The sequence below is a fragment of the Lissotriton helveticus genome, chromosome 5_1 (assembly GCF_964261635.1).
Source record: "Lissotriton helveticus chromosome 5_1, aLisHel1.1, whole genome shotgun sequence".
NCBI lineage: Eukaryota > Metazoa > Chordata > Amphibia > Caudata > Salamandridae > Lissotriton > Lissotriton helveticus.
In genome coordinates, this window is record NC_136065.1 from 70,356,955 (window position 1) to 70,384,581 (window position 27,627).

General features: G+C 50.2%; 1 protein-coding gene across 1 annotated transcript in view; it reads right to left on the reverse strand.

Moving 5' to 3' along the window:
- Nucleotides 1-23,312: 23,312 nt before the first annotated feature.
- The window catches only part of LOC144754141 (uncharacterized), a 28,790-nt gene continuing 24,475 nt past the window's right edge, over nt 23,313-27,627 (reverse strand). Inside the window, exon 5 of the mRNA XM_078641719.1 lies at nt 23,313-27,248. Within this exon, the coding sequence (XP_078497845.1) occupies nt 27,090-27,248 (159 nt within the window). The 3' untranslated portion in view covers nt 23,313-27,089. The remainder of the gene's footprint in view (nt 27,249-27,627) is intronic.

Here is a 27,627-nt window from a genome sequence, read left to right on the forward strand (position 1 = left end):
ATCGGCTGCCAGACAAGGGTCTATCGGGCAGGAGCTCTTCCCGATCGTTGCAGTCGTTCACTCTGTCGTTGGGACCTCTCCCACTGGATCCACGTGTCGCTGATGGGCCCCACGTTTGGGACGCCAATTGTGGAAAAAAGGGTCAGGCAGATCAGGTCGATTACCCCTTTTCAAGATTTGCCCGGCGTTAGCCGCCTCTCACCCAACTTACTGTTACCAAATAAAGAGGCAGGCGCTGGAGACTGGAAGACAGGAAACAGGAGTTTATTCCGACGGAGCTGAACACGTCAAATCAGACAACAGGGTATCTTCTCGAGGTGCTCTAACCGCATCTCTGAGGCCTGGCCTCTTATACACAGTTTTATGGCTTTATTACATCTGTGACATCCGTGGTATTGCTTTGAAGTACGGAAAAGGCATCTTTGGAATCCCCGGTTCAGGCCCGTTCCCACACATATCTACAGTAGGAGTCCCCACCCCTAATCTCAGCATGATGGCTATCGCGCAGCTGGACATTCCGCTGGGAACAGAAATGCGGGTGATCGGTCGGATCTAGGGGTGTGAGGGCATTGATTAATCCCCGCTCCTTTGAAGTGAGGCGAGGTCCTATTGTAGGGGCAATAAACTGCATCTGTTGGGCTAAGTGATGGCCTGGGATCAGGCCGGACAATCGGGCAAGGAGGAAGGGGTTATCAAAGGGCCTGTTCTAAGGGTGGGATGAAAGAGCGAGGGGGCAGGGGTTTCAGCAGGGGATGTGGCTCTGAGACAGGGTCGTGTTTAGAGGTGCGTTTATGACCCAAGCAGGAGAGACCGGGGGCTGTCAGGGCGCGGGGGAATACTTGCGAGGCTGGGGAGTGAGGGGGAGAGACGCGCAGGCTATTGGCAGTGGGCAGAGAGGTCATGACACACAAAATGGCTGCTATCTATGTTCGTGATGGGGCCTAAAAAGGGGACAAGATGGTGTGGCCACTGTTTCGTGACTTTCGCTTTACTTTCAACAGTGGCGAGGGTGAACATAAATGAACGCCGCTTATGTACATATACATTGTCATTTTCCACAGGGTTTTTACCCCGGATCCACCTTGGCCCTTTAATCTTTTGGGTTTTTTACCAAGGGTATCATCGGGGGCGGATCTAGGCTCATGGCGGCCCTGGGCAGGGAGCGTAGGTAGGGGGCCCTGGAAGAGGGGGTCCGGGTGTGGCGGAGCCCCCCGGAGCTCAGGAGGGGGAGGTCAGGGTGTTAGGAAGTGGAACAGAGCCAGAGGCCGCCAAATCCCTACCAGGGGCCGCCACGCAAATATGTATCCATCCTCAGAGGATTATTATATTAAGGATATATATTGGCGTGGAGGCCCCCTGGGGTTTAGTGGCCCTGTGCAGGTGCACAGCTTGCACATGCCTAAGACCGCCCCTGGTATCATTAGCCTGTGTATAGGAAGCCCTCGCTTTTTTAGAGCAGGTGGTCGTGCCAGATCCCAAGAAGATGTCTGCTTCTACTCTGCTTTTTTATAAACAATAAGATTCTACCCTATCATTCAGGAAGGGTGAACAACCGTTACAACGAAACTATTACAACGCACTACCATTACAACGCGGTCATTACAACGCAAACCATTACAACGCATTGCGCTGGGGGGCGCTCTAGGATAGGGAATAAGTTTAATTTTCTATCCAACACCTTCCCTAGTGTCCACGGGGACTGGAGTTGGAATAGAAAATTATACTTACCACTATCCAGCACCTCTAAGCGCTATGCGTTGTAAAGGTTTGCGATGTAAAAAACGCGTTGTAAAGGCAGGCGTTGTAATAGCCTGCGTTGTAACGTCATACATCCTTCAAGAAGTGATCCTTCTTTCACCATACCAATAGCACAAAACAAGGCCGCCGTTTAATGTCCTTAGCTTTCTTAGGGCCAGATGTAGGAAGCCTAATACCGGTCGGTAACGGCCGAAATTACCGAATTTCGTCCGTTACTGACCGGTATTAGGCTTTTGGGATGTAGGGGCCTAATTTAAGGATTCGGTAATTTACCGAATCGGTAATTTAAGGAATCAGTAAATTTCCGAATTTTTAAATACCGATTCGGTAAATTACCGAATCCTTAATGTAGGGAGCACTGAAATGAGTGCTTTTACCTTGTAAGGATTTGTTATTTACCACCAACTCCAAGTTGGTGGTAAATAACAAAAAACGTTAAAAAAGCAATGTTGTACTTTTTTTAACAGTGCTATGTGTCAGACATACATGCCTTTAGGGCATGTATATGTGCCACATGTGCACCCATGCACTATACAGGGGTGCAACAGGGTGTTAATGTGACACCCTGCCACCCTTGTAGGTCTACCCCCTAATACCGATTCGGTATTTACTGAATCAGTAATTCTCATTCATTCCTATGGGCCTCCAGGCCCATAGGAATGAATGGGTTATGCCGATTTGGTAATTACCGAAGCGGTATTTACCGAATTTTAGCGATTCGGTAACATTTACCGAATCATTAGCTACATATCATTTACCGATTCTAAAATACCGAATCGGTAAAATTCGGTATTTTAGAATCGGTAAATGATATTTACCTACATCTGGCCCTAATTGTTTTCCCTGACCCGTTGCCCTGTTTTTTTCTTCAATCATTGACCAGATAAAAACACGGCGTGAACGAACAAGAAATCGTTCCGCGGAGCTGCACTGAGGTATTTACGGGCGAGGGCAAAGCCACTATCATGTGAGTAAGATTTGAGAAGGTTTCTAAACAAGGCTCGCTTTTTAGGTCTCGGCCTGGCGTTGGAGCGCATGCGCTCCTCACCTGCGAGAGCTTTAGTAAACAGTATGAAGAAGGGGACTTCAATCCATGTCCCTGTGTCTGATTCGCTTGCGTCGTGATTTATGTTGTTTTCTCACTTTCAATTTCCTGGACGTCATTTGTGTTACCGCACTTGCAGTTTTTTAAGCCCGCCTTTTGTGACAAGCACATCTGTTTTCACTCAGCCCAGATGTACATACAAGTGACTGAAGAAAAACAGATGGCGAGCTTTGTGCAAACACAGTCCGAGTTTTTGATCTCCAACAGCACGCAGTCTGGCTTCCCTCCGAGCCGCTGCAGTGAGATCACCTCCTGCCCCTCCTCCTCCCCCACCCACCCGAGCTCCGCTGCCTCCCGGGCTCGGAATGAAAACCGTTTGGATTCACCCGACCCTTTAAAGCCCTCTCCTCAGCCAAGATCGGGACATTCCACGTAGCTCACACCGGGCCACTGCCTTTTGGGAAGGGCGGACCCCGGGGTATATGCAGGAGCTCATTTGTCTTCCTCTCCTTGACAGTAGGGGTGTCGGAATTTGCGGAATTGCATTACGCAAATCTCCGCAAAACGGTAAAAAATCACCGTGAACACGCAGAAATTCCGCGAATGCGTGGAATTGCTTGTTCGCGATGCTTTTTACTGTTCGCAATCACTGTTTGCGTGCTCGGGGGAAAATATCTTGTGAACACCTATTTGAGAATGCGAACAAGTAAAAAATGTTGCGAAGTAGCGGAATGCCAAATTTTTCCCAATTTTGCGTTCTCCGCGGAACGGGAAATTTCCATAATTCTGCGAGCGTAACGGAATTTACCGCCCAGGCCTACTTGACAGGCCCCTCAGGACCGATCTCTGTGCATTCTGCAATTGTAGCCTTCATTTTATAATGTAATGACAGGACTGCAAATCGCAGAGTGGAACGAAAAAACTTTTCTGAACGAGATATGCGCTCATGGACCTGAGAAAATCGAGAGATCTGCTGAGACGCCTTTGTATACCAGAAAATTTCATTCCTCCGAATATTAAACGTCTCTCAGTACATAAATCGTTTCAGACGCGTTTGAAGTAAAGAAAGCAGCCTCACACTAGGTTACTGGAAGGCACGAGTGCCCTCTATAGCCCCATTTTTAGCGTGCAATCAATTAAAATGCTGTTTTGCTATCACTAGAGCAAATTATTTGACTACATTGAGCACACACCGGCCTGAGCAGCTGCTTTTCTGCTGGGCAAAGTTGACATTCTTGGGTGTTTTTATTATTTAACAGTGATTTATGCCATTCTACAGTTTTCTCACAGCTCTACCCAAGAGTTTGAAAACTGTTGATACATCACGATGAAACAGGAGCAGACTTTGCCATTAAGGAGAATGTATTATTATTTTTTTTTTTTATACAGCGCAGACAAGTCACTGTATATGTGAGAGAGGTTTACATATTGCATTTGCAATAAAAGTACTGAAAAAGCAAAGTTGTGCAACTCAATATTTTTACATGACGACACGAAATTCCACAGTACGCTTAACAATGCTGCTTGTAATGATTCCCAGCAGATGAGTGGTTCCTCCTGCGCTCTGTAGATTGAGATACAACGCCTGATAGAATTTAGTTAGTAAGAACATATCAGTGTCCTCAAGATAATAATATAAATATAATGTAAATATTTAATGGATCAACAGTCTATGGGTGGCTATTGAAAACCAGTTTTGGGGAACCATGGCGGGCCCACTCTCTGCACCCACGTCGGTCCTGAATCATGCTTTTTACATGAAACATATTTACAATTTCGAGACTGTTGGACTTGGTGCTTTTTCCCCTGAATTTTTTCGCTTTTGTGGGAATCATGGTAATGAATGTGAAATACAAATGTTAAATGTGACGCAATGGTGTACGCACCTGTAATTCCCCCATTGTAAGAATGCGCCTTGGTAAAATGTCACTATTAAAATGGATGCCATGGCTATGTGTTGTGCCGCCTGACTGAGGCGGGTTACCAGTCTAGCTGTTCGTTTCCCAGCCATCCCGGCTTTTGACGGGAAGCTTGGCACCCAGGATGCTCTACTCCTCCCTCTGAACCAGTCAGGGCCGGTTTGCCCAGACGCTTCTAGAAGCTTCTGGTACTGCCTGGTAAGAGGGGGTGAGTGGCGTATAAATAGGGGGGCTGCGCCACCATGTGCTCAGTCAGAGCGTGGACATGAACGTGAGGGGACCTGCTGCCAGGAGGGACCGCCACATGGGCCTGTGTGCTGGCTCCTGTGCCCAACTGCAGCCCCTCTGCTGCCACAGGGCTAATGAGAGCCTCACTGCCGGAGTAAAGGCTGCTGTATCTGGAGTTGTGCCACGTTACAGTGGAGGATGGTTCCTAGGACCTACAGCCCTGTCCTGATGAGTGCCCACTGACTGCTGACCTTGCCCAGTAGTGCCTGCTGCTCCGCTACCCAGCACCTGGAAAAGAAAAGCGCTTTATCTGACTGCCAAGGAGCACCTTTGACTGCGCCGAGATGGAGGTGAGGAGCACGACCTGTTGCATCCGAAGCTGGTGGTGCTGCCTAGTGCCTGTTGAGCACTATACTTCACGGCCCTGAGGAAGTGAGGAGCGTGGGCACCACTCCCTACATGGCCAGGAGAATCTGTGAGCGCTGTGGCTGGCGAACAGAAGGAAAAGCGCTGTGCCTCCTAAGCGCTAGAGAGCTAGAAGCTGCCACTGCCCACGGGCGCTGTGCCCCAGCGCTGAGTCAGCGAAGAATCGCATGCACAGGATCACCGCCGCTGCCTGGGACCTGCGCTCACTGTGTAGCGCTAGGAAGTAGGGCGCTGTTTGGTGCAAAACCCTCATGCTGCCTGGAAGAGCCGCCTCTATAGAAATATACCGGGAGCCTACCACGGGTGTTGCTGACCTCCGCGGATGCCCACCCTGCTGTATGCTTTACATTAAGCGGGTGCCCACCCCGTGTGTGGAGACTGCCTGCTAGGGAATACCAGCGGGTACCCACCCTTTGGTTGTGCTTATTTAAATTAGTGGGAGCCTAGCCCGCATTCCCGCCTCACTTCACCGCCGCAGCCCAGGGATTAACTGAGGGCCGCCGCCCTGCCTGCGGTGACCCGGAAGGAGAAGAAGTGACCCAGAAGGAGAGGGAGTAAGCCGGAAGTTAGGCGGGCCCCCCGTGAGCTGGTGGGAGCTGGGCACCTCGGCTGACTTTAAGCCCGGAGCGGGAGCCCACGCCGCTGGTTCGTGCGGCCGCCGGGAGAGAAACTGCTGGAGGGGCGGGGCTCCCATGAGTAATCGAGAGCCCCGCCTGCTGAGCCGCATATTGAGGAGACGAGTCCCGGGCCCCAGGAGAGGGACCCGGGTGAAGAGCGAGGCCAGGAGTTGTGCTGTCCTTTTGCGGGGCTCCCGCAGTGCGAGGGAGAGCCCCACGTGTCCCCTGCGCCTGCTGCTGAAGAAGGAGGAAGTCGGCAGGAGAGGCCCTGGAGGAGCAGGGGACGGTTGAGGCACATACCAGTGACTGCCCCCTGCTAGAAGACGTCCGGAGACCGCCCCAAGAGCGTGGTGAGTGGGGCTCATTGGGGATCTGGGGATCTGGTGGTGGAGGGGCAACGGGCACATCATCGGTGCCCGCCCCGTGGGTCCTCCCCAAAGGACCAGAGTGGTCGTGCTGGCTTACCCAGCTGCCCCGCTTCGCAGTGGGCAGCTGCGTCGTGCATCTAAGTGGAGTGGGAGTCCAAGTTGGGCCTTGTGAAGCCGACAGCTCCATAAGAGGGGCTCCCTTTCCCAGTGCTGTGCTGGCCGTGCCTTGTGCAAATGCCCCACCGGACAGTGGGCAGTTGCACGTGAGTGTTCTTTTGGGGGAATGTCTGCGGACTCCTGACTCCTGGAGAGGGGCTCCAGAGGCCCTGTAGGTGCCAGTGACACCACAGCCCCGCTGGACAGGGGGCAGCTGTAACCTTGGGGCCAGATTTATTTAGAGAGTCCCAGAGTGAGGTTTATACCTGCCCAGGGTGGGAGTGTTAGACACAACAGTGGGCCCTACTGACTACATTTTAAGCCCCATGAGTATGATTTATGCCTGAGAATAGGACGCATTGCTGCTGGTGTTCTGATGCGTTGTCACATGCTTCTATATTGATGCACATGCCAATTTGGTGATTCACTCTCCTGGGTTATGTGAATGTTATTAATACTAATAAGGGTTTTGGTATGCCTATTGCAGACGTTCCTGCCTAATGTCATGAGATTATGTCCACATGTTGCTTATACCTGTTCTACTTTAGGTCAATGTGACTTATACACATGTTGTTATGCAGTGGGCCTGTGGTTCATAATGATTTCCTTCCAGGCTTGCGCATATCATGTTAGCCCAGTGTAGAGATTACTGTGATTATTATCTTGTGTTTTACACAATACAAAAGTTATTCTTACACATCCTTGTGTAGCGTCTCTTTTTGGAGTGTTCCTTGTGTGTCGCCTGTGTGTACTGCGTGGATGCTTTACACAATGCTCTGGAGTTTGGCCCACCCGCTCCGCACCACGCTACCCCATTTCTAACAGAGACTTTCTTAGACATCTGCACCCAGTGATGGCTTTTACCCGCCCAGTCACAGAAAAAGCATTGGTAATGCAATAGGTCTCGTATCTGTGAGAGTTTAACCTATTGGCATTGTAAATGACAATGCCTTTTATTTATGTTTTAAAAACCAACACATAAATAAAAGGCATTGCCATTTACAATGCCAATAGCCCAAACTCTAACAACTGCGAGACCTATTGCATTGCAGATGCTTGTTGAACATTACGAGCCTCACCATTTTGCCATAATGGTACGATTCGAAAACTAACAGTATGTGACCCCTCACTTTACCTGCAGTGTATATTACGAGGCCGCCTCTCCTTCGGTGCGAGCTCCTGGAGTCAGACTATATCTCCTATTAGCGTGTGTACATTATACCTTTTAACAAAAACGCTTATCCCGATTTCTTTATACAAATATTGATAATGAAAGTATGCAGCTTAATCAGTTCATATAAGCGATAAGTACATATGGTACATTTGCGAGATTGCATGAGTGGATGTGTGTTTTATTCCCTAAAAGAAGCGCCTGTGACATACCACAAGTTCACAAAGGTGAAATTGTTTTGCTCTCCCGTCGAGCCACCTACGAAAAAAGAAACAAATATGTGTCTGTGAAAGTGTTTCTATGTCTTTATGTGTGTGTTTGACCAGTAACTAGGAGTTATCACTAATCGGGCAGCACAAACCCGTGTTTAACCGCATGGATGCAGTGCATTTTCCCGCTGTACGCAGCAATTTCAAAATTACCGCGTTACATGACGAGCTCAGCTCGTCATGAGCGTACGGCAGGTTACGCTCATGACGAGCTGAGCTCGTCATCAGCCCCGAAGGGGTTAAGGCACAAGTGCGATGCACCTGAACTACTAGAAAAATATATCACGCCAGTTTGCCAGAATATGTGGTTCCACGTTATGGTCAAACGTTGGTGTTGTTTACTATATGTTTTTCTATTCTTACAGATACCAATTTGGTTTTGAGACTGCCAGGGGGCGTTCCCCTTTTTCTGACATGCCAATTTTGCATGTCAGTTTTTGAAAAATAGGCATATAATATATATAACAAGTAAGATGTATTTTGAGTGTAGGAGGCATCATATTAGGTCCTGACGAGTATGCCGTGGGGACAGCTTATGAAACATGTTGACCCAGTAGGGGGCATTTCATTACAACATACCCCCTACGTGTCCCCATATTTTAATATTTCCAGCTAGGGAAGTGAATAAAAAAAATTATTTTCCGCTAGCCGGGGAATTTTTATTACTCATCACATATTCTTCACAGACCCTACCACTCTCAACCCCACACTACACATTGTCTATTTCACAAAAAAGTGCTCCCACGTATTTGTAGGTTGCAGCACGCCCCGCCCCGTAGAGGGAGGGGAAGACCCCTATGATGAAGCATGACACTATGGGATTCATAGTGTGTGAGGGGTATGTTAAAAACACCTAGTGCTTCTCCATGACATTTCACAGATCACTAACACACCCTTTTCTAACCACTATATATAAAAAAACGTTAAATATTGTTCTGATTATAGGGTAGAATCTTATTGTTTATAAAAACGTTGAACAGGAGGTTGATCCTATCCAAATACCTCTTTACTCCTCCCCCATTTGTTATTTTTCTTCTGTTTCTACTGTGCCCCAGGGGGACACCGTCCTGAGCGGGGCAGGCTTTTATTAAGGACCAGCGGTGGCCTACTTCTGGTGACTGCCTGCTCCGATGACTGCCTGCACCGGTGACTGCCTGGTCCCGTGACTGCCTGCTCCAGTGACTGCCTGCACCGGTGACTACTTGGTCCCATGACTGCCTGCTCCGGTGACTGCCTGCTCCGGTGACTGCCTGCTCCAGTGACTGCCTGCTCCGGTGACTGCCTGCTCCGGTGACTGCCTGCTCCGGTGATGCTCCAGTGACTGCCTGCTCCAGTGACTGCCTGCTCCAGTGACTGCCTGCACCGGTGACTACTTGGTCCCATGACTGCCTGCTCCAGTGACTGCCTGGTCCCATGACTGCTTGATCCAGTGACTGTCTGCTCCAGTGACTGCCTGCTCCGGTGACTGCCTGCTCCAATGACTGCCTGCTCCAGTGACTACCTGCTACCCTCTGGCTGCCTGCTCCAGTGACTGCCTGCTCCGGTGACTGCCTGCTCCAGTGACTGCCTGCTCCGGTGACTGACTGCTCCAGTGACTGCCTGCTCCAATGACTGCCTGCTCCAGTGACTGCCTGCTGCCCTCTGGCTGCCTGCTCTGGTGACGGCCTGCTCTGGTGACTGCCTGCTCCAGTGACTGCCTGCTCCAGTGACTGCCTGCTGCCCTCTGGCTGCCTGCTCCAGTGACTGTCTGCTCCAGTGACTGCCTGCTCCGGTGACTGCCTGCTCCAGTGACTGCCTGCTCCGGTGACTGCCTGCTCCAGTGACTGCCTGCTCCAATGACTGCCTGCTCCAGTGACTGCCTGCTGCCCTCTGGCTGCCTGCTCTGGTGACGGCCTGCTCTGGTGAATGCCTGCTCCAGTGACTGCCTGCTCCGGTGACTGCCTGCTCCAGTGACTGCCTGCTCCAATAACTGCCTGCTCCGGTGACTGCCTGCTCCAGTGACTGCCTGCTGCCCTCTGGCTGCCTGCTCTGGTGACGGCCTGCTCTGGTGACGGCCTGCTCTGGTGACTGCCTGCTCCAGTGACTGCCTGCTCCAATGACTGCCTGCTCCGGTGACTGCCTGCTCCAGTGACTGCCTGCTGCCCTCTGGCTGCCTGCTCTGGTGACGGCCTGCTCTGGTGACTGCCTGCTCCAATGACTGCCTGCTCCGGTGACTGCCTGCAGTGACTGCCTGTTCCGGTGACTGCCTGCTCCACTCAGTGACTGCCTGCTGCCCTCTGGCTTCCATTCCTCTTCTGCTGCTCCGACACGTGCTGAGTCCAGCGGCGTCCTGCAGAGGGCGCCAACACACTGCGCACCGAGGCAAACTTTGCAGCCACTGAACTCCAAGGGCTGGAATTGGTCTCAAATGTAAGACATTAATCACTGACAGAGCCCCGCCCCCGCCTCCAACATTCAGGGACAGTGACGTGTGCTTTCAATTATTGTAAAACAGCAGCAGCTCGAGAATATTACTTCAAATAACCTCTGTGACCCCTCCCTTATCATACGATCGAAAATAAAACTATGGATCATGCGCATGAAACATGGACAAACCATCTCTTTGCAAAATGTCTGCGGGAGACTGTGACGCCTCACCCACATTAGATATAAAAGAGGGGCAAACAGTATTAAAAAAAACTCTTTTTAAAAGCCATTCAGTGGGAGCAGCAGGACAGGGCTTCTGTAGAACAGAGCTGGCTCCATCAGGGGCCCCTGAAAGGCGGGGGCCCCGGCCTGGAGCCCACTTTGCCGTGCCTTGAAACGCCTCTGGGGTTTGCTGTTCCCGCATCACTGCAGCCCGGTCACAGTCACACATCACACACTCACACAAATACACACATCACACACCCAGTGTCATCTTAAGAGTATTGGGGCCCCAGAACCACATATTTGGACCGGAATAATTCTTAAAATGACGCTGAGACAGAGTCAGAGGAGGCGATCATGGGAGCAAGGGAGAGAGATGGAGATAGAGACATGGAATAGACAGGGTCCAATAGAGAGAAAGTCAATAATCCCAGGGGCCCCGTTGGAAGGTGGGGCCCCGGAGAGTTGCCCACTTTGCCCAGGTCTTGAAAGATCCCTGCAGACCCCATCACACCCAATATTTAACGATTTCACACACCTTCTGAAACCAACTTGCACACGCAGGCACACACCTGCACCAGTACACCCACAAAAACAGCATCACACTCTATCACATTTGATTCTACTTACTAACCCTGGGCGTAGTTCGCGAAGTAGCAATATGCGTAGCTACGCAAAGTGCACTACGCGAGCTATGCGTAGCACTATGCGAATTGGTAGGTGAATAGCTAGGTGTGGACCGAGCGTGACCACTGCCCAAACCAGGGAGAGCCCCTAGGTGATGTTCCCCTCCACGGGGGTGAGTCCCCCTCCATGGGGCACAGTCTGAGGTTGCCGAGTGCAGTGTGGAAGTGCACGCACCCTTCCAATCGCTCATAGGGAGCTTTAGCTGAGAGGGTGAAACAGATCCTCCACCTGTCGCAACAAGCAGTGGGTGCAGTAGCACCAAGGGTGTGCTGTTCCTAGGTCTGGCCAGATAGTACCAATCGGCCTGAGCCCTTGTGCCTGTGATGTTTCTAGACCCCAGCCACCGGCCATCCAAGATGGGCTGTTGTGCGCATTGGCAACAAGGAAGTGCTTAGCGTGAATCCGGACCGCCGATGCTGGGCGGATAGCGCCCGGACACCAGTGGTTTCCTTGCGACTCGGGGTGTGGCCTTCAACTGCAAGCCGGTGTACGTGCTGGTTCTCGCGTGGATCCTTGCGGCTCGGAGCCCTTTCCCTCTGTACTGCAGTGTGAAAGTGTGCGCACCCTCCGACACATGCTAGGAAGCGGTGCGGACATGCGGCCTCATTTATGAGAAATGACGCATCGCTGCGTGAAAGCAGCGATGCGTCACTTGCGATGCGTCACTTGCGATGCGTCACTTCTCAGTGCGCACTCCTTGCGACATACCTGATGCATCATGTTTAATGTATGACGCATCATGTCACAAGGAGTTACAGATACGTCAGTATTTCTGACGTATCTGTAAGAGAAAAAGTCATGCATTGCTGGGGTGTGTCACAAAAGTGACGCAATTCCAGCAATGCTTCCTTTCACATGGGCCAAGCCCCATGTGAAAGGGCTTGCGTCAGTCTTACGCCTGCTGTGAGGCAGGCGCAAGATTTTGACGCAACGGTGTCCTAGAAGTGAGACAGTGAAATCTCATAGATTTCACTGCGCCACTTCTACGAAGCTTTTTGCGGGGGAACGCCCCCCCCCCCTGCATACATTATACCTGACGCAGGTGTAATGTAGCGCAGGGGTTTACAAAGTGAAGCATCTGCTTGGATGTGTCACTTTGAAAATAGAGCGCAACAGGAGGCATGTTTTACGCCACCGATGCGTCACAAAAAGTGACGCATCGGAAGCGCAAAACTGACGCAAGGCCTCATAAATGAGGCCAATGATGTTTGCAAACGTAGGTCAGGTCTGCTCATGCAGCCTGGGTGCGCCCTTGCACCGCGGGTGTGATTTGCCTACGTGTCTAACCTGCGATTGCATGCCGGTGCGCACACTCGCTTGGACTGTGCATTTAAACATGTGTCCGACCTGCCACAAAAGGTCTGTCAGAGCGCCCCTGAACGTGTGAACTGGCTGGCCTGTAACAAACACCGTCCAGCCTCAGGGGGGGCTTTCACCTACATTTGGCTAGTCGGTGAAGGGCTGGGCAGGCACCCACAGGTGTTCAGTGCCCAGGTAGTACAGAAGACCCACAAAGATTCCCATACCAAGGAGGCCTGCTCTTCCCTTAAGTTAACACGGGGAAGGGGTTGCATGTATTTCAAGCTGCAAGAATGGATTGCAGCGCTGCAGCCTTGTGATGTTTCCTATCAATGGATTCACTGGGCCACAGCTTTCCAAACTTTTCATGTCGGTGACACACTTTCTAGATATGCATCATTTTGCGACACGCTAAAGCAGTGTAGCAGGCGTAGCGAGTGAGCATGTAAATGTAAATGTAAATGTACATGTATTTATATAGCGCAAATCACCGACACGGTATCTAAGCGCTTGCTTAGGGAACCCGTCCTGGTATTCCCCTGTGAGATACCCCGGCAGGGTGTCCACAAGGTGAAGCCAGGCATCCCGCCGCGAGGGGCCTTAGTGGACATTAAGCAAGCTATTGCCCAGAGTCACAGAGTGTGACCCCGTGAGTTGAGTAGGCTCCGGAACGAGAATTATCGAGTCCGTGGAATTTTTTGAGCCCGAGACCCGCCGAGGCGGGGAATCGGACCCTGGTCCACGGCCGATCTCAGCTTCCGGGTCTGCCGCCTCTAACCACTGAGCCACGCTTCCCCACCTAAGGGGGTTGGGGGGGGAGGGTTCTCAAAGTACAGATGTTACAGTTGAGGTACAGTACAGTAAGGACTAAATCAGGTTACCCTTTTAGTCTTCTTTTTTCTAAAGCTAACATTTCAGGTAAAAAGCACCGGCCTCCAAAATCAGCAGAGACTTCTAGCTGTGACTCTTACTCTTTTTAGTTTCCAAATATTTTATTTGCATTTTATAAACGAGAACCAAAAGTCTAGTACAGAAAAGTTTAACAAGTACTGCAGAGGTGAATGGCTAGCGAAACTAGCAGAGGCTGCTGAAATGAGACCAACCAGCATACCGACTGGTAAGGCCTCAGACAAGCACGTGTGACGCCACAGCCGGACAGAGAAGGACAAAACAAAAGGTGGAGGAGACAGAGGTCTGTGGACTTGGCAACCGGGACTCGGGCTTTAGAGAAAGCTCTGGGGATTGTCTGCTGCTGTGTAATGACAGCCCTGTAGGTATTTAAACGTCCCCCATTAGCATTTCTAAAAACGAAAAACACGTCTTTAAGAAATGCATTTGGAAGTGCAGCAGCATCACCATCAGCCGCACGTCAGAGGCTCCACTGAAGTACTTACTGAATGCAGTGGAATCCTTTGTAGTGCGCGCTGATTGTAGAGGGAACCATGATAGCAATCTGAAACCTTGGCAGCTATGCATCATTGTGCGACACACCCACACAAGGCAGGCGACACAGTACTGCGTCCCGACACAGAGTTTGGAAAGCTCTGCACTAGGCCAAAGCCGTTCCAATGGTAATGGTGGGCTTGGCACATCTTGCATGGAAATGCCACATATGGAAAGTGCGGTACAAAAGGGGGTGGTGATGGGCGGAGCATCTGAACCAATCAAACACTCACACCCAGTCAACAGATCTGTTTAATCCATCACAGTTCTTTAGCACACTCTGCCACCCCAGTTCAGACATGGCCATATGCAAATCAGTCTGACCCTGTGCCTCATGGGAACAGTCCAGCCCAAACTGCCAAGCCATGTCTTCCCTGGACCGGAAACAAGCTTCCGAGGACCGGTTTCGGATTCATAATCCTCATCAGCCAGGCTATCTTGAATCCAGTGGCCAAGTGAACAAGGGACTCACGTCTGAGCATACCCTGCCACACTTATGGGCGAACAAAGCGATACAAAAGGGGATGATGGACGGAGCGTTTGAGCAAATCAAACACTCACCCCCAGTCAACTGATCTGGGTTTAATCCATCACCGTTCTTTAGTTCACTCCGCCACCCCAGTTCAGACATGGCCATATGCAAATCAGTCTGACCCTGTGCCTCATGGGAACAGTCCAGCCCGAACTGCCAAGCCATGCCTTCCCTGGACCGGAAACAAGCTTCCGAGGACCGGTTTCTGGCATTTCAGCCCTATGGATAGTGGACATTTGTACTCATTATACTCTTTGGCACCGGTCAACACAGGAGGCTGGGGAGCACATCGGGGATTCCCTGGCGACAGCCATAAACCATTGGGCGTGCAATTGAGATCGCTGATCTCTTCCATTTCAGGGCCTAGCGGAATATATGGGGGGCAGAGATTGTCTCAGCTGACCTCTACGGCCAGATCACGGCCCCATAAAGATAGAGATTTGCAATCCACTGCCTCATGGCAGACAGGACGGAAAATTTAGGGGACACATCTGTGGTTCAAAGGAATACTTAATGAATGGTACCCCAACTTCAGAGTCCCAATAGGGTATGAATAGGCCTGAGCTGAGTTCACCGAGTTCTCCATACGGGACCAAAATACTCTGCTGTGCCACACAGAGTTCTGCAAGCGGGGAAGTGCGTTAGGTCGCCCCGTTCATGCTGATTTTTAGCGCTGGGTGTTTATCTCACACTGGAAAATCAGCACAAACTGCACCATGTGCAGCACAAGAGGGCGCTGCTTCTTTCTGCCACTCGAGTAAAGGTTCTACTCGAGCGGCAGCTTCCTCACGATGAATGGTAGGTCTCTCAATGCGAGCAGTAGAAGCCATCTGCGACCGCCCGTGTTGAGAAATCTCGCCGGGAGTATGATTTCCCTCGCTTGTGCTTGCCAAATGAATATTGCAGAGCAGAGTTTTTCAGAACTCTGCAGGTTGTGTGGAGCGCGGAGTGGGAAGAACTCTGCAAACTCCGCGAGCAGAGTGGAATCTCACGCCCAGCCCTCTCAGTAACTGGATTCTCATTGCAGCTTTGGTGTCCCGTCAGACGACACCAGCTGCGAAGAACCGGAAGCACATTCATGCTCCTGGAAGATGGCTTGGAGGTCCTGGAATTCTTTATCCTCAGTCAAAAAGCTTGACGTCCACTCTCCTTCACACGTTATGCCAGGCAGAGGAGGTGGATCCTTTCTACACCACAGGATCCGTCCACCCTCAGGCAGGAGACGGGCAGTGAGGGAGGAAAGCGGGTCCCGGCTGTGCTAGGAGTAACGTGCATCTGAAAAAAAAATTATCTGCCCACCCCCAGGTAAGTGACGGGCACTCATGGCAGAAACTAGATCCTGGCTGTGTTGAGAGTAACGCTTTGCAGACCAAAGGGAAGTGAAGCTGCACTCTGGGTCAGCCTTCGCCGTAGGTGCATAATGGAGTCACTGCAGGCGCGACAGCAAACCACACTGACTTTCCGTAAGAGTGCACACTAACATTAGGAGGCCTACCACAGGTCAATATCCACTTCTGCAGAGTCCCCTACACGCCAGGCTACCTGAGCGCTGGCACCAGGCTACTCCCAACAAGAGTCTCCCACGGGCAGCCCTCACACTTGTGCACATGCGTGTGCATATGTGTTCACATGTAACCAGCCAGGTGCCCCTTCACCTTGCTGTGTCACAGCGGCCTTATCTTCAGAGGTAGACAGTGGTAGTGAACATGCACACCAAAAAACAGGAAGAGGGAGAGAGAAGCAGAGATTCATTCAGCTTCCTGAACCACTACTTAACTAATCAAGATGAATGAATCACTGAGGTCGTTTCCCAGAGCCTCATGAAATGACCCTCGGCCACGCTGTCACGGCTGCGGTATATCGCGGCTCCACACTTATTTGATTAAGTGTGATGAATCCTCATAGGGTCAATCAAATTTCCAAGAGACTCTGGAAAATTACCTGAGTGATTCATTCCTCTTGATTCGTTAGGTGAGCATGCACGGCCAATTTACCATGAGTTTACCACGGGTGAGTCACCGGTCGCGAGGCTCGCCCACAGCGAAAAGGTCAAAAACGACTCGGCCACAAAGCAAAAAATCTGGGTGGATTTAATGAGCATAATCCATTGCCTCGCACATGCTGTAGACTGCCTGATGACCCTGCGGCAAGGCACCCGTTTACATTCTTGGTGACGCGCACACCTTGTACGCCATTTATAAATGAAACAGTGATACACACTTCATAAGAAGTGTGCTACCATTTTCTTTGATGACACACACCATTAGAAGTGCATTAGTATGTTCTGTGGTGGTACACACATCATCCTTATAGCTACACAACAGGTACACTGCTGAATGTAACAATATAGTATCTGGACATCCCAGTACTGTACCTTTACTTTGTAGTACAGAATAATCATATGAGATACAAAAGAATATATGATCCACCTTTAATTGCCAGACTTATAAGAATCAGCATTATTGGCTTCTCTGTTGGGAGCAGCCGCCTATTGCGAGTACTTAGATCACATATCCATTTGTATTATTGTGTAGCTAATTATAAAGTGATTTTATATAAAGTGCACATAGATTAATACTCTTGGTAAGACTGTTATCTTATTTGCTATCAACCTTCTTTTTCTATCTTAAAGTTTAATCATTTCTTTCAATGAGGCACAGCAAGTTTGTCTCAACCCACCCCATGTGGGAAGCCATCATTCCCCTGGAAGCAACGAATCAGGATTTCTGAATTGTGTGTCATTACAGCTGAGGATTCCCTGTTAGGTAAAGAACGTGTGGCTAAAAGATAAATGTAGTTTTCAACCATCATAAATTATTTGCTTGCATATAAGGCAAAAAATGAAAATATGGAAAATTATGTATATGTTCCTAGAGGTCTAACTAATACTTATGGGTTTGGAGACTTCTGTGATTCCCTGATATATGATTAGATTTACATTGAACACATAATACAGGCTTGTCAGGAAATGCCTCTTTTTGTTGGGTCACCCCCAGGTGTTTGGACTGATGCTTGTTTTTCAACTCTGAGAGTACACTAAGGTCTGCCAACCAGGTCTCACTGTCACTGCCCTGACCTCAAAATATATGTCACATTGGCTATACTCAATTGATATAGGTTACCTTACCTGTAAGTCCCTGGTACATGGTACCCAGGGCCTGTAAGTTAGAGAATCACACCAGGGATTGCAGCACTGGTTACGCCACCCTCGGTGTGACAAAATAAAACGAGTCTCCTTGTCCACCATTGCAGATTGGAAGGGCAATATAAAATTTCTAGCCCAACTTTTCCATTTAAAGCCATGGCGTAGTCAAATATCCTCCTAAAGCATGTGCAAGTCACCCCATGGCAGGCCTACCGAGCCGTAATGCAGAGTGCAGCATATTTCATGGGCAGAACATGTATTTTACATGTTCCGGCATTAAAAACGTGAAACTGTAGTTTTTACTTTGGAAAAAACTTGGGGGCATATTATCAAGACAGACGATAAAATGTCAAGGACTTCTAACATGGGCTTCAATTGGAATTCCATAGAGCATATTATCAAGCCCATTATCACCGTTTTAGCAGCATTTTTCGGCCGCTAAAACGTCAATAATTGTATCGCCTATCTTGATAATATGCCCCTTGGTTGCCTCGTTTATGAGTGCTGGAGCACACACTGACCTCTCAGCTGTGCTAACTCCTGGGTGGTGCAAACAAGGGCGGTACTCTAAGGTATCAAACACCTTGTTACATTAAGCCTGACTCGATTCTCAAGTCAAAATTAATGTACCAGGTTGAAGTGTGCGGCTTTTACAAAGTTGCCACTTTGCTGCCTTCAATCTCCTGTGTCCTTAGCAGTGGCATATGGCGCTTGAAGCTCAGACAGCTTTCTGCCCTCCTTAGAAGACGTGCAAACGACTCCCAGGAAAGGCGACCATAGGGTCCTGCGCTGGTGAGAGAGGTGCTTCCTCCATCGCACAGGACGACACATGGGTGCTGACCCGAAAATGGGCTTCAAAGCTGAAGCCGCCATTGAAGAGCAAATAGGGTACACTTAAGGGAGGGGCAGCCCGTTGTTTACGCTCCCAGGAGGAAAGGGGAAACCTGTAGTCAAACCATCTTCCGAGGGGAGGGCAGCTCCATTGGTGGCCACACTTCAGGGTGGGGCTAGGGAGCTCTGGACGCCCAGAGAGGGGTTTGTGAATATTGGGTGTGGGCAGAATGGTGCATCTTGGGACAGCCAGATGCCACACTCCCATGGAAGTGGTCATCAGGAGGGAGGGACCCTATTAACCCATTGGCTACTGACCGTGTCTAGCCTGAGGGAATGTTCTGAGCATATGTAGGGCACCCGTGGCATCCACAACTCAGATCCCATCTGGTCTGAAAGAAGGACTGAAGAAGGACTGCTCTGCTGCACTGCTGAACCGGCAGAGAGAGGCTGCAGCAGCGTGGACTGCACCAGCTGAACCTGGTGGCTAGCAAAGGAGAGGGGCTGTGACTGCTGTGTCCTGCCCGATGGGACATCGTCTCCAGAGCCCAGCCAAAGCCAAGAGACTCCAAGGGTCAATTGGCTGCCTTCCTGTTCCCAGGATAGGGCCACAGCAGCTGAGACACATTGGTAGCTGAGGTGTTAGGAGTACGTCTTAGTGTCAGTGGAAGGGCCAGGTGATTGAAGTACATCTCAGTGTCGGCAGTAGGGCCAAATGCTAGGAGTACATCGTAATGTCAGTGTAAGGGCGAAGTGATTGAAGTACATATCAGCATTAGGAGATATCCCAGGTATTAGCAGCAAATCTCAGCATCAGCAGATGAGCCAGGTGCTAGGAGTATATCTCAGTGTCCGCAGAAGGACCAGGTGCTAGGAGTGCATCTCAGTGTCGGCAGAAGGACCAGGTGCTAGGAGTGCATCTCAATGTCGGCAGAAGGGGCCAGGTGTTAGGAGTATATCTCAGTGTCGGCAGAAGGACCAGGTGCTAGGAGTGCATCTCAATGTCGGCAGAAGGGGCCAGGTGTTAGGAGTGCATCTCAGTGTCGGCAGAAGGACCAGGTGCTAGGAGTGCATCTCAATGTCGGCAGAAGGGGCCAGGTGTTAGGAGTATATCTCAGTGTCGGCAGAAGGACCAGGTGCTAGGAGTGCATCTCAATGTCGGCAGAAGGGGCCAGGTGTTAGGAGTGCATCTCAGTGTCGGCAGAAGGACCAGGTGCTAGGAGTGCATCTCAGTGTCGGCAGAAGGACCAGGTGCTAGGAGTGCATCTCAGTGTCGGGAGTAGGGCCAGGTGCGAGTATTATATCTCAGTGTCAGCTGGTGAGCCAGGTGCTAGGAGTACATCTCAGTGTCGGGAGTAGGGCCAGGTGCGAGGATATATTTCAGTGTCGGCTGATGAGCCAGGTTCTAGGAGTATATCTCCGTGTTGGCAGAAGGGGCCAGGTGCTAGGAGTACATCTCAGTGTCATCTGGTGAGCCAGGTTCTCGGAGTATATATAAGTGTTGGCAGAAGGGGCCAAGTGCTAGGAGTACATCTCAGTGTTGGGAGTAGGGCCAGGTGCGAGTATTATATCTCAGTGTCGGCTGGTGAGCCAGGTGTTAGGAGTATATCTCAGTGTCCGCAGAAGGGGCAGGTGTTAGGAGTATATCTCAGTGTCGGCAGAAGGGGCAGGTGATAGCAGTACATCTCAGTGTCGGCTGGCGAGCCAGGTGTTAGGAGTATTTCTCAGTGTTGGCAGAAGAGGCAGGTGTTCGGAGTATATCTCAGTGTCGGCCGTAGGGCCAGGTGCTGGAAGTATACCTCAGTGTCGGCTGGTGAGCCAGGTGTTAGGAGTATATCTCAGTGTCGGCTGGTGAGCCAGGTGTTAGGAGTGTATCTCAGTGTAGGCAGAAGGGGCAGGTGCTGGGAGTATATCTCAGTGTCGGCCGTAGGGCCAGGTGCTGGAAGTATACCTCAGTGTCGGCTGGTGAGCCAGGTGTTCGGAGTATATCTCAGTGTTGGCCGTAGGGCCAGGTGCTGGAAGTATACCTCAGTGTCAGCTGGTGAGCCAGGAGATAGGAGTATATCTCAGTGTCGGCTGGTGAGCCAGGTGTTAGGAGTACATCTCAGTGTCGGCAGAAGGGCAGGTGTTAGGAGTATATCTCAGTGTCGGCAGAAGGGGCAGGTGTTATGAGTATATCTCAGTGTCGGCAGAAGGGGCAGGTGATAGGAGTACATCTCAGTGTCGGCTGGCGAGCCAGGTGTTAGGAGTATTTCTCAGTGTTGGCAGAAGGGGCAGGTGTTCGGAGTATATCTCAGTGTTGGCCGTAGGGCCAGGTGCTGGAAGTATACCTCAGTGTCGGCTGGTGAGCCAGTTGTTGGGAGTATATCTCAGTGTCGGCTGGTGAGCCAGGTGTTAGGAGTGTATCTCAGTGTAGGCAGAAGGGGCAGGTGCTGGGAGTATATCTCAGTGTCGGCAGAAGGGGCAGGTGCTGGGAGTATATCTCCGTGTCGGCTGGTGAGCCAGGTGTTAGGAGTATATCTCAGTGTTGGCAGAAGTGGCAGGTGCTAGGAGTACATCTCAGTGTCGGCTGGTGAGCCAGGTGTTCGGAGTATATCGCAGTATCGGCTGGTGAGCCAGGTGCTGGGAGCATATCTCAGTGTCGGCTGGTGAGCCCGGTGTTAGGAGTATATCTCAGTGTCGGCTGGTGAGCCAGGTTCTAGGAGTATATCTCAGTGTTGACAGAAGGGGCCAGGTGCTAGGAGTATATCTCAGTGTCAGCTGGTGAGCCAGGTTCTCGGAGTATATCTCAGTGTCCGCAGAAGGGGCAGGTGCTAGGAGTACATCTCAGTGTCGGCTGGTGAGCCAGGTGTTAGGAGTACATCTCAGTGTCAGCTGGTGAGCCAGGAGATAGGAGTATATCTCAGTGTTGGCTGGTGAGCCAGGTGTTAGGAGTACATCTCAGTGTCGGCAGAAGTGCAGGTGTTAGGAGTATGTCTCAGTGTCGGCAGAAGGGGCAGGTGTTATGAGTATATCTCAGTGTCGGCAGAAGGGGCAGGTGATAGGAGTACATCTCAGTGTCGGCTGGCGAGCCAGGTGTTAGGAGTATTTCTCAGTGTTGGCAGAAGAGGCAGGTGTTCGGAGTATATCTCAGTGTCGGCCGTAGGGCCAGGTGCTGGAAGTATACCTCAGTGTCGGCTGGTGAGCCAGGTGTTAGGAGTATATCTCAGTGTCGGTTGGTAAGCCAGGTGTTAGGAGTATATCTCAGTGTAGGCAGAAGGGGCAGGTGCTGGGAGTATATCTCAGTGTCGGCTGGCGAGCCAGGTGTTAGGAGTACATCTCAGTGTCAGCTGGTGAGCCAGGAGATAGGAGTATATCTCAGTGTCGGCTGTTGGCCAGGTGCTGGGAGTATATCTCAGTGTCGGCTGGTGAGCCAGGTGCTAGGAGTACATCTCAGTGTCGGCTGGCGAGCCAGGTGTTAGGAGTATTTCTCAGTGTTGGCTGAAGGGGCAGGTGTTCGGAGTATATCTCAGTGTTGGCCGTAGGGCCAGGTGCTGGAAGTATACCTCAGTGTCAGCTGGTGAGCCAGGAGATAGGAGTATATCTCAGTGTCGGCTGGTGAGCCAGGTGTTAGGAGTACATCTCAGTGTCGGCAGAAGGGCAGGTGTTAGGAGTATATCTCAGTGTCGGCAGAAGGGGCAGGTGTTATGAGTATATCTCAGTGTCGGCAGAAGGGGCAGGTGATAGGAGTACATCTCAGTGTCGGCTGGCGAGCCAGGTGTTAGGAGTATTTCTCAGTGTTGGCAGAAGGGGCAGGTGTTCGGAGTATATCTCAGTGTTGGCCGTAGGGCCAGGTGCTGGAAGTATACCTCAGTGTCGGCTGGTGAGCCAGTTGTTGGGAGTATATCTCAGTGTCGGCAGAAGGGGCAGGTGATAGGAGTACATCTCAGTGTCGGCTGGTGAGCCAGGTGTTAGGAGTGTATCTCAGTGTAGGCAGAAGGGGCAGGTGCTGGGAGTACATCTCAGTGTCGGCAGAAGGGGCAGGTGCTAGGAGTACATCTCAGTGTCGGCTGGTGAGCCAGGTGTTCGGAGTATATCTCAGTGTTGGCCGTAGGGCAAGGTGCTGGAAGTATACCTCAGTGTCGGCTGGTGAGCCAGGTGTTAGGAGTATATCTCAGTGTCGGCAGAAGGGCCAGGTGCTGGAAGTATACCTCAGTGTAGGCAGAAGGGGCAGGTGCTGGGAGTATATCTCCGTGTCGGCTGGTGAGCCAGGTGTTCGGAGTATATCGCAGTATCGGCTGGTGAGCCAGGTGCTGGGAGCATATCTCAGTGTCGGCTGGTGAGCCAGGTGTTCGGAGTATATCGCAGTATCGGCTGGTGAGCCAGGTGCTGGGAGCATATCTCAGTGTCGGCTGGTGAGCCAGGTGGTAGGAGTATATCTCAGTGTCGGCTGGTGAGCCAGGTGCTAGGAGTATATCTCAGTGTCGGCTGGTGAGCCAGGTGGTAGGAGTATATCTCAGTGTCAGCTGGTGATCCAGGTGCTAGGAGTATATCTCAGTGTCTGGTGAGACACCAGTATTTTTGGTTCTCACATTTGAAGAATAGTTCAGATAAAGTAGATTTGGACATTTCTATCTTCTGTGTGAACATTGATTTTGCTGATAAAGTTTGTTGGCTTGATTACCTGGTAAACAAGCCACCCCAGGCTGGAGGGAGGGGTAGAGAAGGGGGGATATCGGGAGCCAAGGGTGGGGCTAGCGGGGAGACAGTAGTATTCGCATAAAATGAAAAGAAGTACAAAAATACTCACATCATGATAATATTTTATTTCAAACACACAATCATAAGTATGAGCTGTAGAACATTCTCCAAGGTGGTCCAGAGGCCTGCAGGACATTTAAGAAGAGATCATTAAACAGCATTTCTCCTTTGTAAGGACGTGCACTTTATTCACAGAGACAGATTGGAATCAGCTGCTTCTAAATACTTCACCACTGTAACTTAGCAGGAGGTTTCAACAAAATTGACTTTTGCAAAAAAAAAATTGTAATATTAAAATCATACCTCAAGAAAGATAAAGACATTCTTAACTAGAATCAATTTTTTCTTTTTGTTTTATGAATCGTTTCTTGCTTAACTTCTTGAATGGATCGACTTGTTTATGCTGTCTGGCCATTCTTTTTATCCAATATAGTTAGAGAATATGGGGCCAGATGTAGGTAGCTAAATACCGGTAACAGCCGAATATCGGTGATTTTCCCATTACCTACCGGTATTTAGCCCTTTCTAATGTAGGAGGCTGGAAATAAAGATTCGGTAATTTACCGATTCCTTATTTTAAGGAATCGGTAAATTACTAAATCCTTAACACCTATGTAGGTAGCACTCAAGTGAGTGCATTTTAGCTTTAAGGATTCGTTATTTACCACCAACTACAAGTTGGTGGTAAATACCGAAACCTTTAAAAAAGCAATAATTTGCTTTTTTCAAGCTGCCATGTGGCAGACATACATGCCCTTAGGGCATGTATGTGCACCACATGTGCACACATGCATGATTCAGGGGTGCAACAGGGTGTAAATGTGACACCCTGCCACCCTTGAATATGCTCCCGCTATTACCGATTCGGTAAATACTGAATCGGTAATAGTGAATGACTTCCCATTCATTCCTATGGGCCTCCAGGCCCATAGGAATGAATGGGAAGGTATTTCTTATTACCGAATCGGTATTACCGAATCGGTAATAAGAAATATTACCGAATCTGTAAATTTTACAGATTTATTACCTACATCATATTTACTGATTCCTAAATACGGAATCGGTAAAATTCGGTATTTAGGAATCGGTAAAATGAGATTACCTACATCTAGCCCATTGTTCGGGCAAAACCAGGGGTGATTGAAATTTAGTAGTGAGGCAAATTCTGACTAAAACTCAGCTGATTTGTTATTGGTGAATATTGTTTGTATACTCTCCTCCCGAGTCAGTGAAACATCAGAAGGCACTATGGATCTTAGAAGGTGCTGTGAAACCAGTAATGTGCTCCAGGAGGCGCTATGAATTCTATGGCATGCCTCACAAGGCAATGCGGATCCTATAACACGCCCCAGGAGGCATTGTGAATCCAGTAACGCACTCCAGGAGGTGCTGTGAATTCCATAGCATGCCCCACGAGGCACTGCGAATCCTATAACACGCCCCAGGAGGTGCTGCAGATCCAACAATAACACCCTAGGAGGTGCTGTGAACCCTAAAACATGCCTCTGGGGGTGCTGTGAATCCCATAACATGCCCCATGAGGCACTATGAATTCTATGACACGCCCCAGGAGACTCCGTAAATCCTATAACATTCCCCAGGGGGCACTACGGATCCTATAAAACACACCTCGGCAGGTACTGCTGATCACCTCAGAAGGCATACCAGATCCTGTAATGTGGCTCAGAGAGCACTGTGAATCTATAACACGCCACAGGTGGCGTACTGGATCCAGATAAGTTCCAGTGCGGAGGCACAAACTCTGCATTGTACACATAAAAATAAATATATCCTCTGCGTTTAATAAATAGTGCTAATAAATTAAGGAAAAGAACTGAAGAACGACATGTGCTAAACATAAACAGTTGAAATTGGGGGACAGCTGCTGACAGCAAGAGCCCCCCTCAGTAAGTATGACAGATTTGAAAGAATAAACCTCAGGTTTTTCCTGAGTGTGTGCTTGTGTAGTAGGAAAGCTTTCTTGGGCAGTGAGTGAAGCCGTCGCTCTTTCCTGAGTGTGCACTCATACAAGATGGGAGCTTCCTCTCACAGCATTAATACATGGTCTCAAACCCAGTGCTTAATCTGAGCTGGTGCTTTCCGTTGCTCAGTACCAGCACTTAATTCTCATCACCGGCTCTCATTACAGTTCGCCACATGGTGGTGCTGTTTCTCTAAGATTGATATGAAACACATCTTCAGCCATGCACTTAATGTATATACATAAGTGCCTTCTCAGTGCGGTAGTGATCGTAGGATTGCTCAGCAGAGACTTATTCTATGAGCTCTGACCTGTTTGAACACACAATCCTCTCCTCAGTGAGAGTGAGTGAGTGTATGATCACGCAGCAGAGAGCCAGTCTACGGGCTCTGCACCCTTTGAACACACAATCCTCTCCTCAGTGAGAGTGAGTGAGTGTATGATCACGCAGCAGAGAGCCAGTCTACGGGCTCTGCACCGTTTGAACACACAATCCTCTCCTCAGTGAGAGTGAGTGAGTGTATGATCACGCAGCAGAGAGCCAGTCTACGGGCTCTGCACCCTTTGAACACACAATCCTCTCCTCAGTGAGAGTGAGTGAGTGTATGATCACGCAGCAGAGAGCCAGTCTACGGGCTCTGCACCGTTTGAACACACAATCCTCTCCTCAGTGAGAGTGAGTGAGTGTATGATCACTCAGCAGAGAGCCAGAGGGGTAACTGCTACATTAGAAAAATACTGAGAATTCACTAGCCATCTCTTAGCGCTTCCGAACTAACAAAAAGTAAACAAATGTAGTCAAATGGGCAGTAGGGCCTGATTTAGATCTTAGCAGAAGGGTGACTCCCTCACATTGGGGATGGAAAGCCCCTCTGCCCAAATATTAATCCAGTGATATCCTATCTGATTTAAATTTCGGAGGCCGGGACAACCATCACCGTTTGGAGTAACCCGTCCGCCAAGATCTAAATCAGGCCCTAGGATACAATAGCATTTATATTTCAGAGGACGGGATATCCGTCACCGTTGTGACGGAGTAACCTGTCCGCGGAGATCTAAATCAGGCCCTAGGATACAATAGCATTTATATTTCAGAGGACGGGATATCCGTCACCGTTGTGATGGAGTAACCCGTCCGTCGAGATCTAAATCAGGCCCTAGGATACAATAGCATTTATATTTCAGAGGACGGGATATCCGTCACTGCTGTGATGGAGTAACCCGTCCGCCGAGATCTAAATCAGGTCCTAGGATACAATAGCATTTATATTTCAGCGGACGGGATATCCGTCACCGTTGTGATGGAGTAACCCATCCGCTGAGATCTAAATCAGGCCCTAGGATACAATAGCATTTATATTTCAGCGGACGGGATATCCGTCACCGTTGTGATGGAGTAACCCATCCGCTGAGATCTAAATCAGGTCCTAGGATACAATAGCATTTATATTTCAGCGGACGGGATATCCGTCACCGTTGTGATGGAGTAACCCGTCCGCCAAGATCTAAATCTGGCCCTGTGTTTTTGATACGGGTGTCGAGCTTGAGTGTAATCCTGGGTGATTGCGCTGGTCTGCGGCTGCAGCACACTCTAGGAATCCGGGATATATTCACCATAAAACACATGAGTTCGCAAACACTCTAAAGACAAGAAATGCTGGACTCAGAGAAAGTGAAGTCAGAGTCTGCAGTGTAGATATGATGGGGGTCCCAGCATCGTGCATGCGCACCACGGCTGGTCCTGGGCTGCGCCCTCTGGCGGGGGATGGAAGGACGGACGACAGCTCCAGAGCTTCTTTCAAGGACCTGGCGATGGAGCTGGGGCCACATCTGTTCATGGCACCCATCAATATTGGGGGCCCTGGCGCCCCCCAAAACCATGGAAGTCCTGCCCAGTGCAGTGTGTAGAAGTGACGTTGTCCATGCCAAGCCCGGGGCAGGCGGCGGAGCTCTGACTGTGGCCGCGACAGCAGCCGCTTCCACCGCCACACTTCCCAGACATGACCTACAAAAAAGTGAAAACAAAGAAGATGTGTCAGTATCCGGTGGGGCAAGCCTGGCACTGCCCACTGTGTGCGACTGCCAACCATCAACCCAGAGGGACGATGCAGGACACTTGGTACAGAAGTATTGCCACCCCCCCACACCTAGTTCCTCCACCCATCTCCTGCACTTGTCCGTGAGATACTGAAGCAGTTTCCATGTGGCACCAACCTGGCTCTACCCACTGTGTGCCATCTCTCAGCCCAGAGGTACTATTTGGCCAGGGAAGCAATAGTTCCCTCAGAAGGAAGGTACAACTAACTGAGAGACACTGGCAGAAGAGAGATGAACCCCTGCCCTATGTGCCAACCTCACCCCAAATGTACCCCTGGACACTAAGG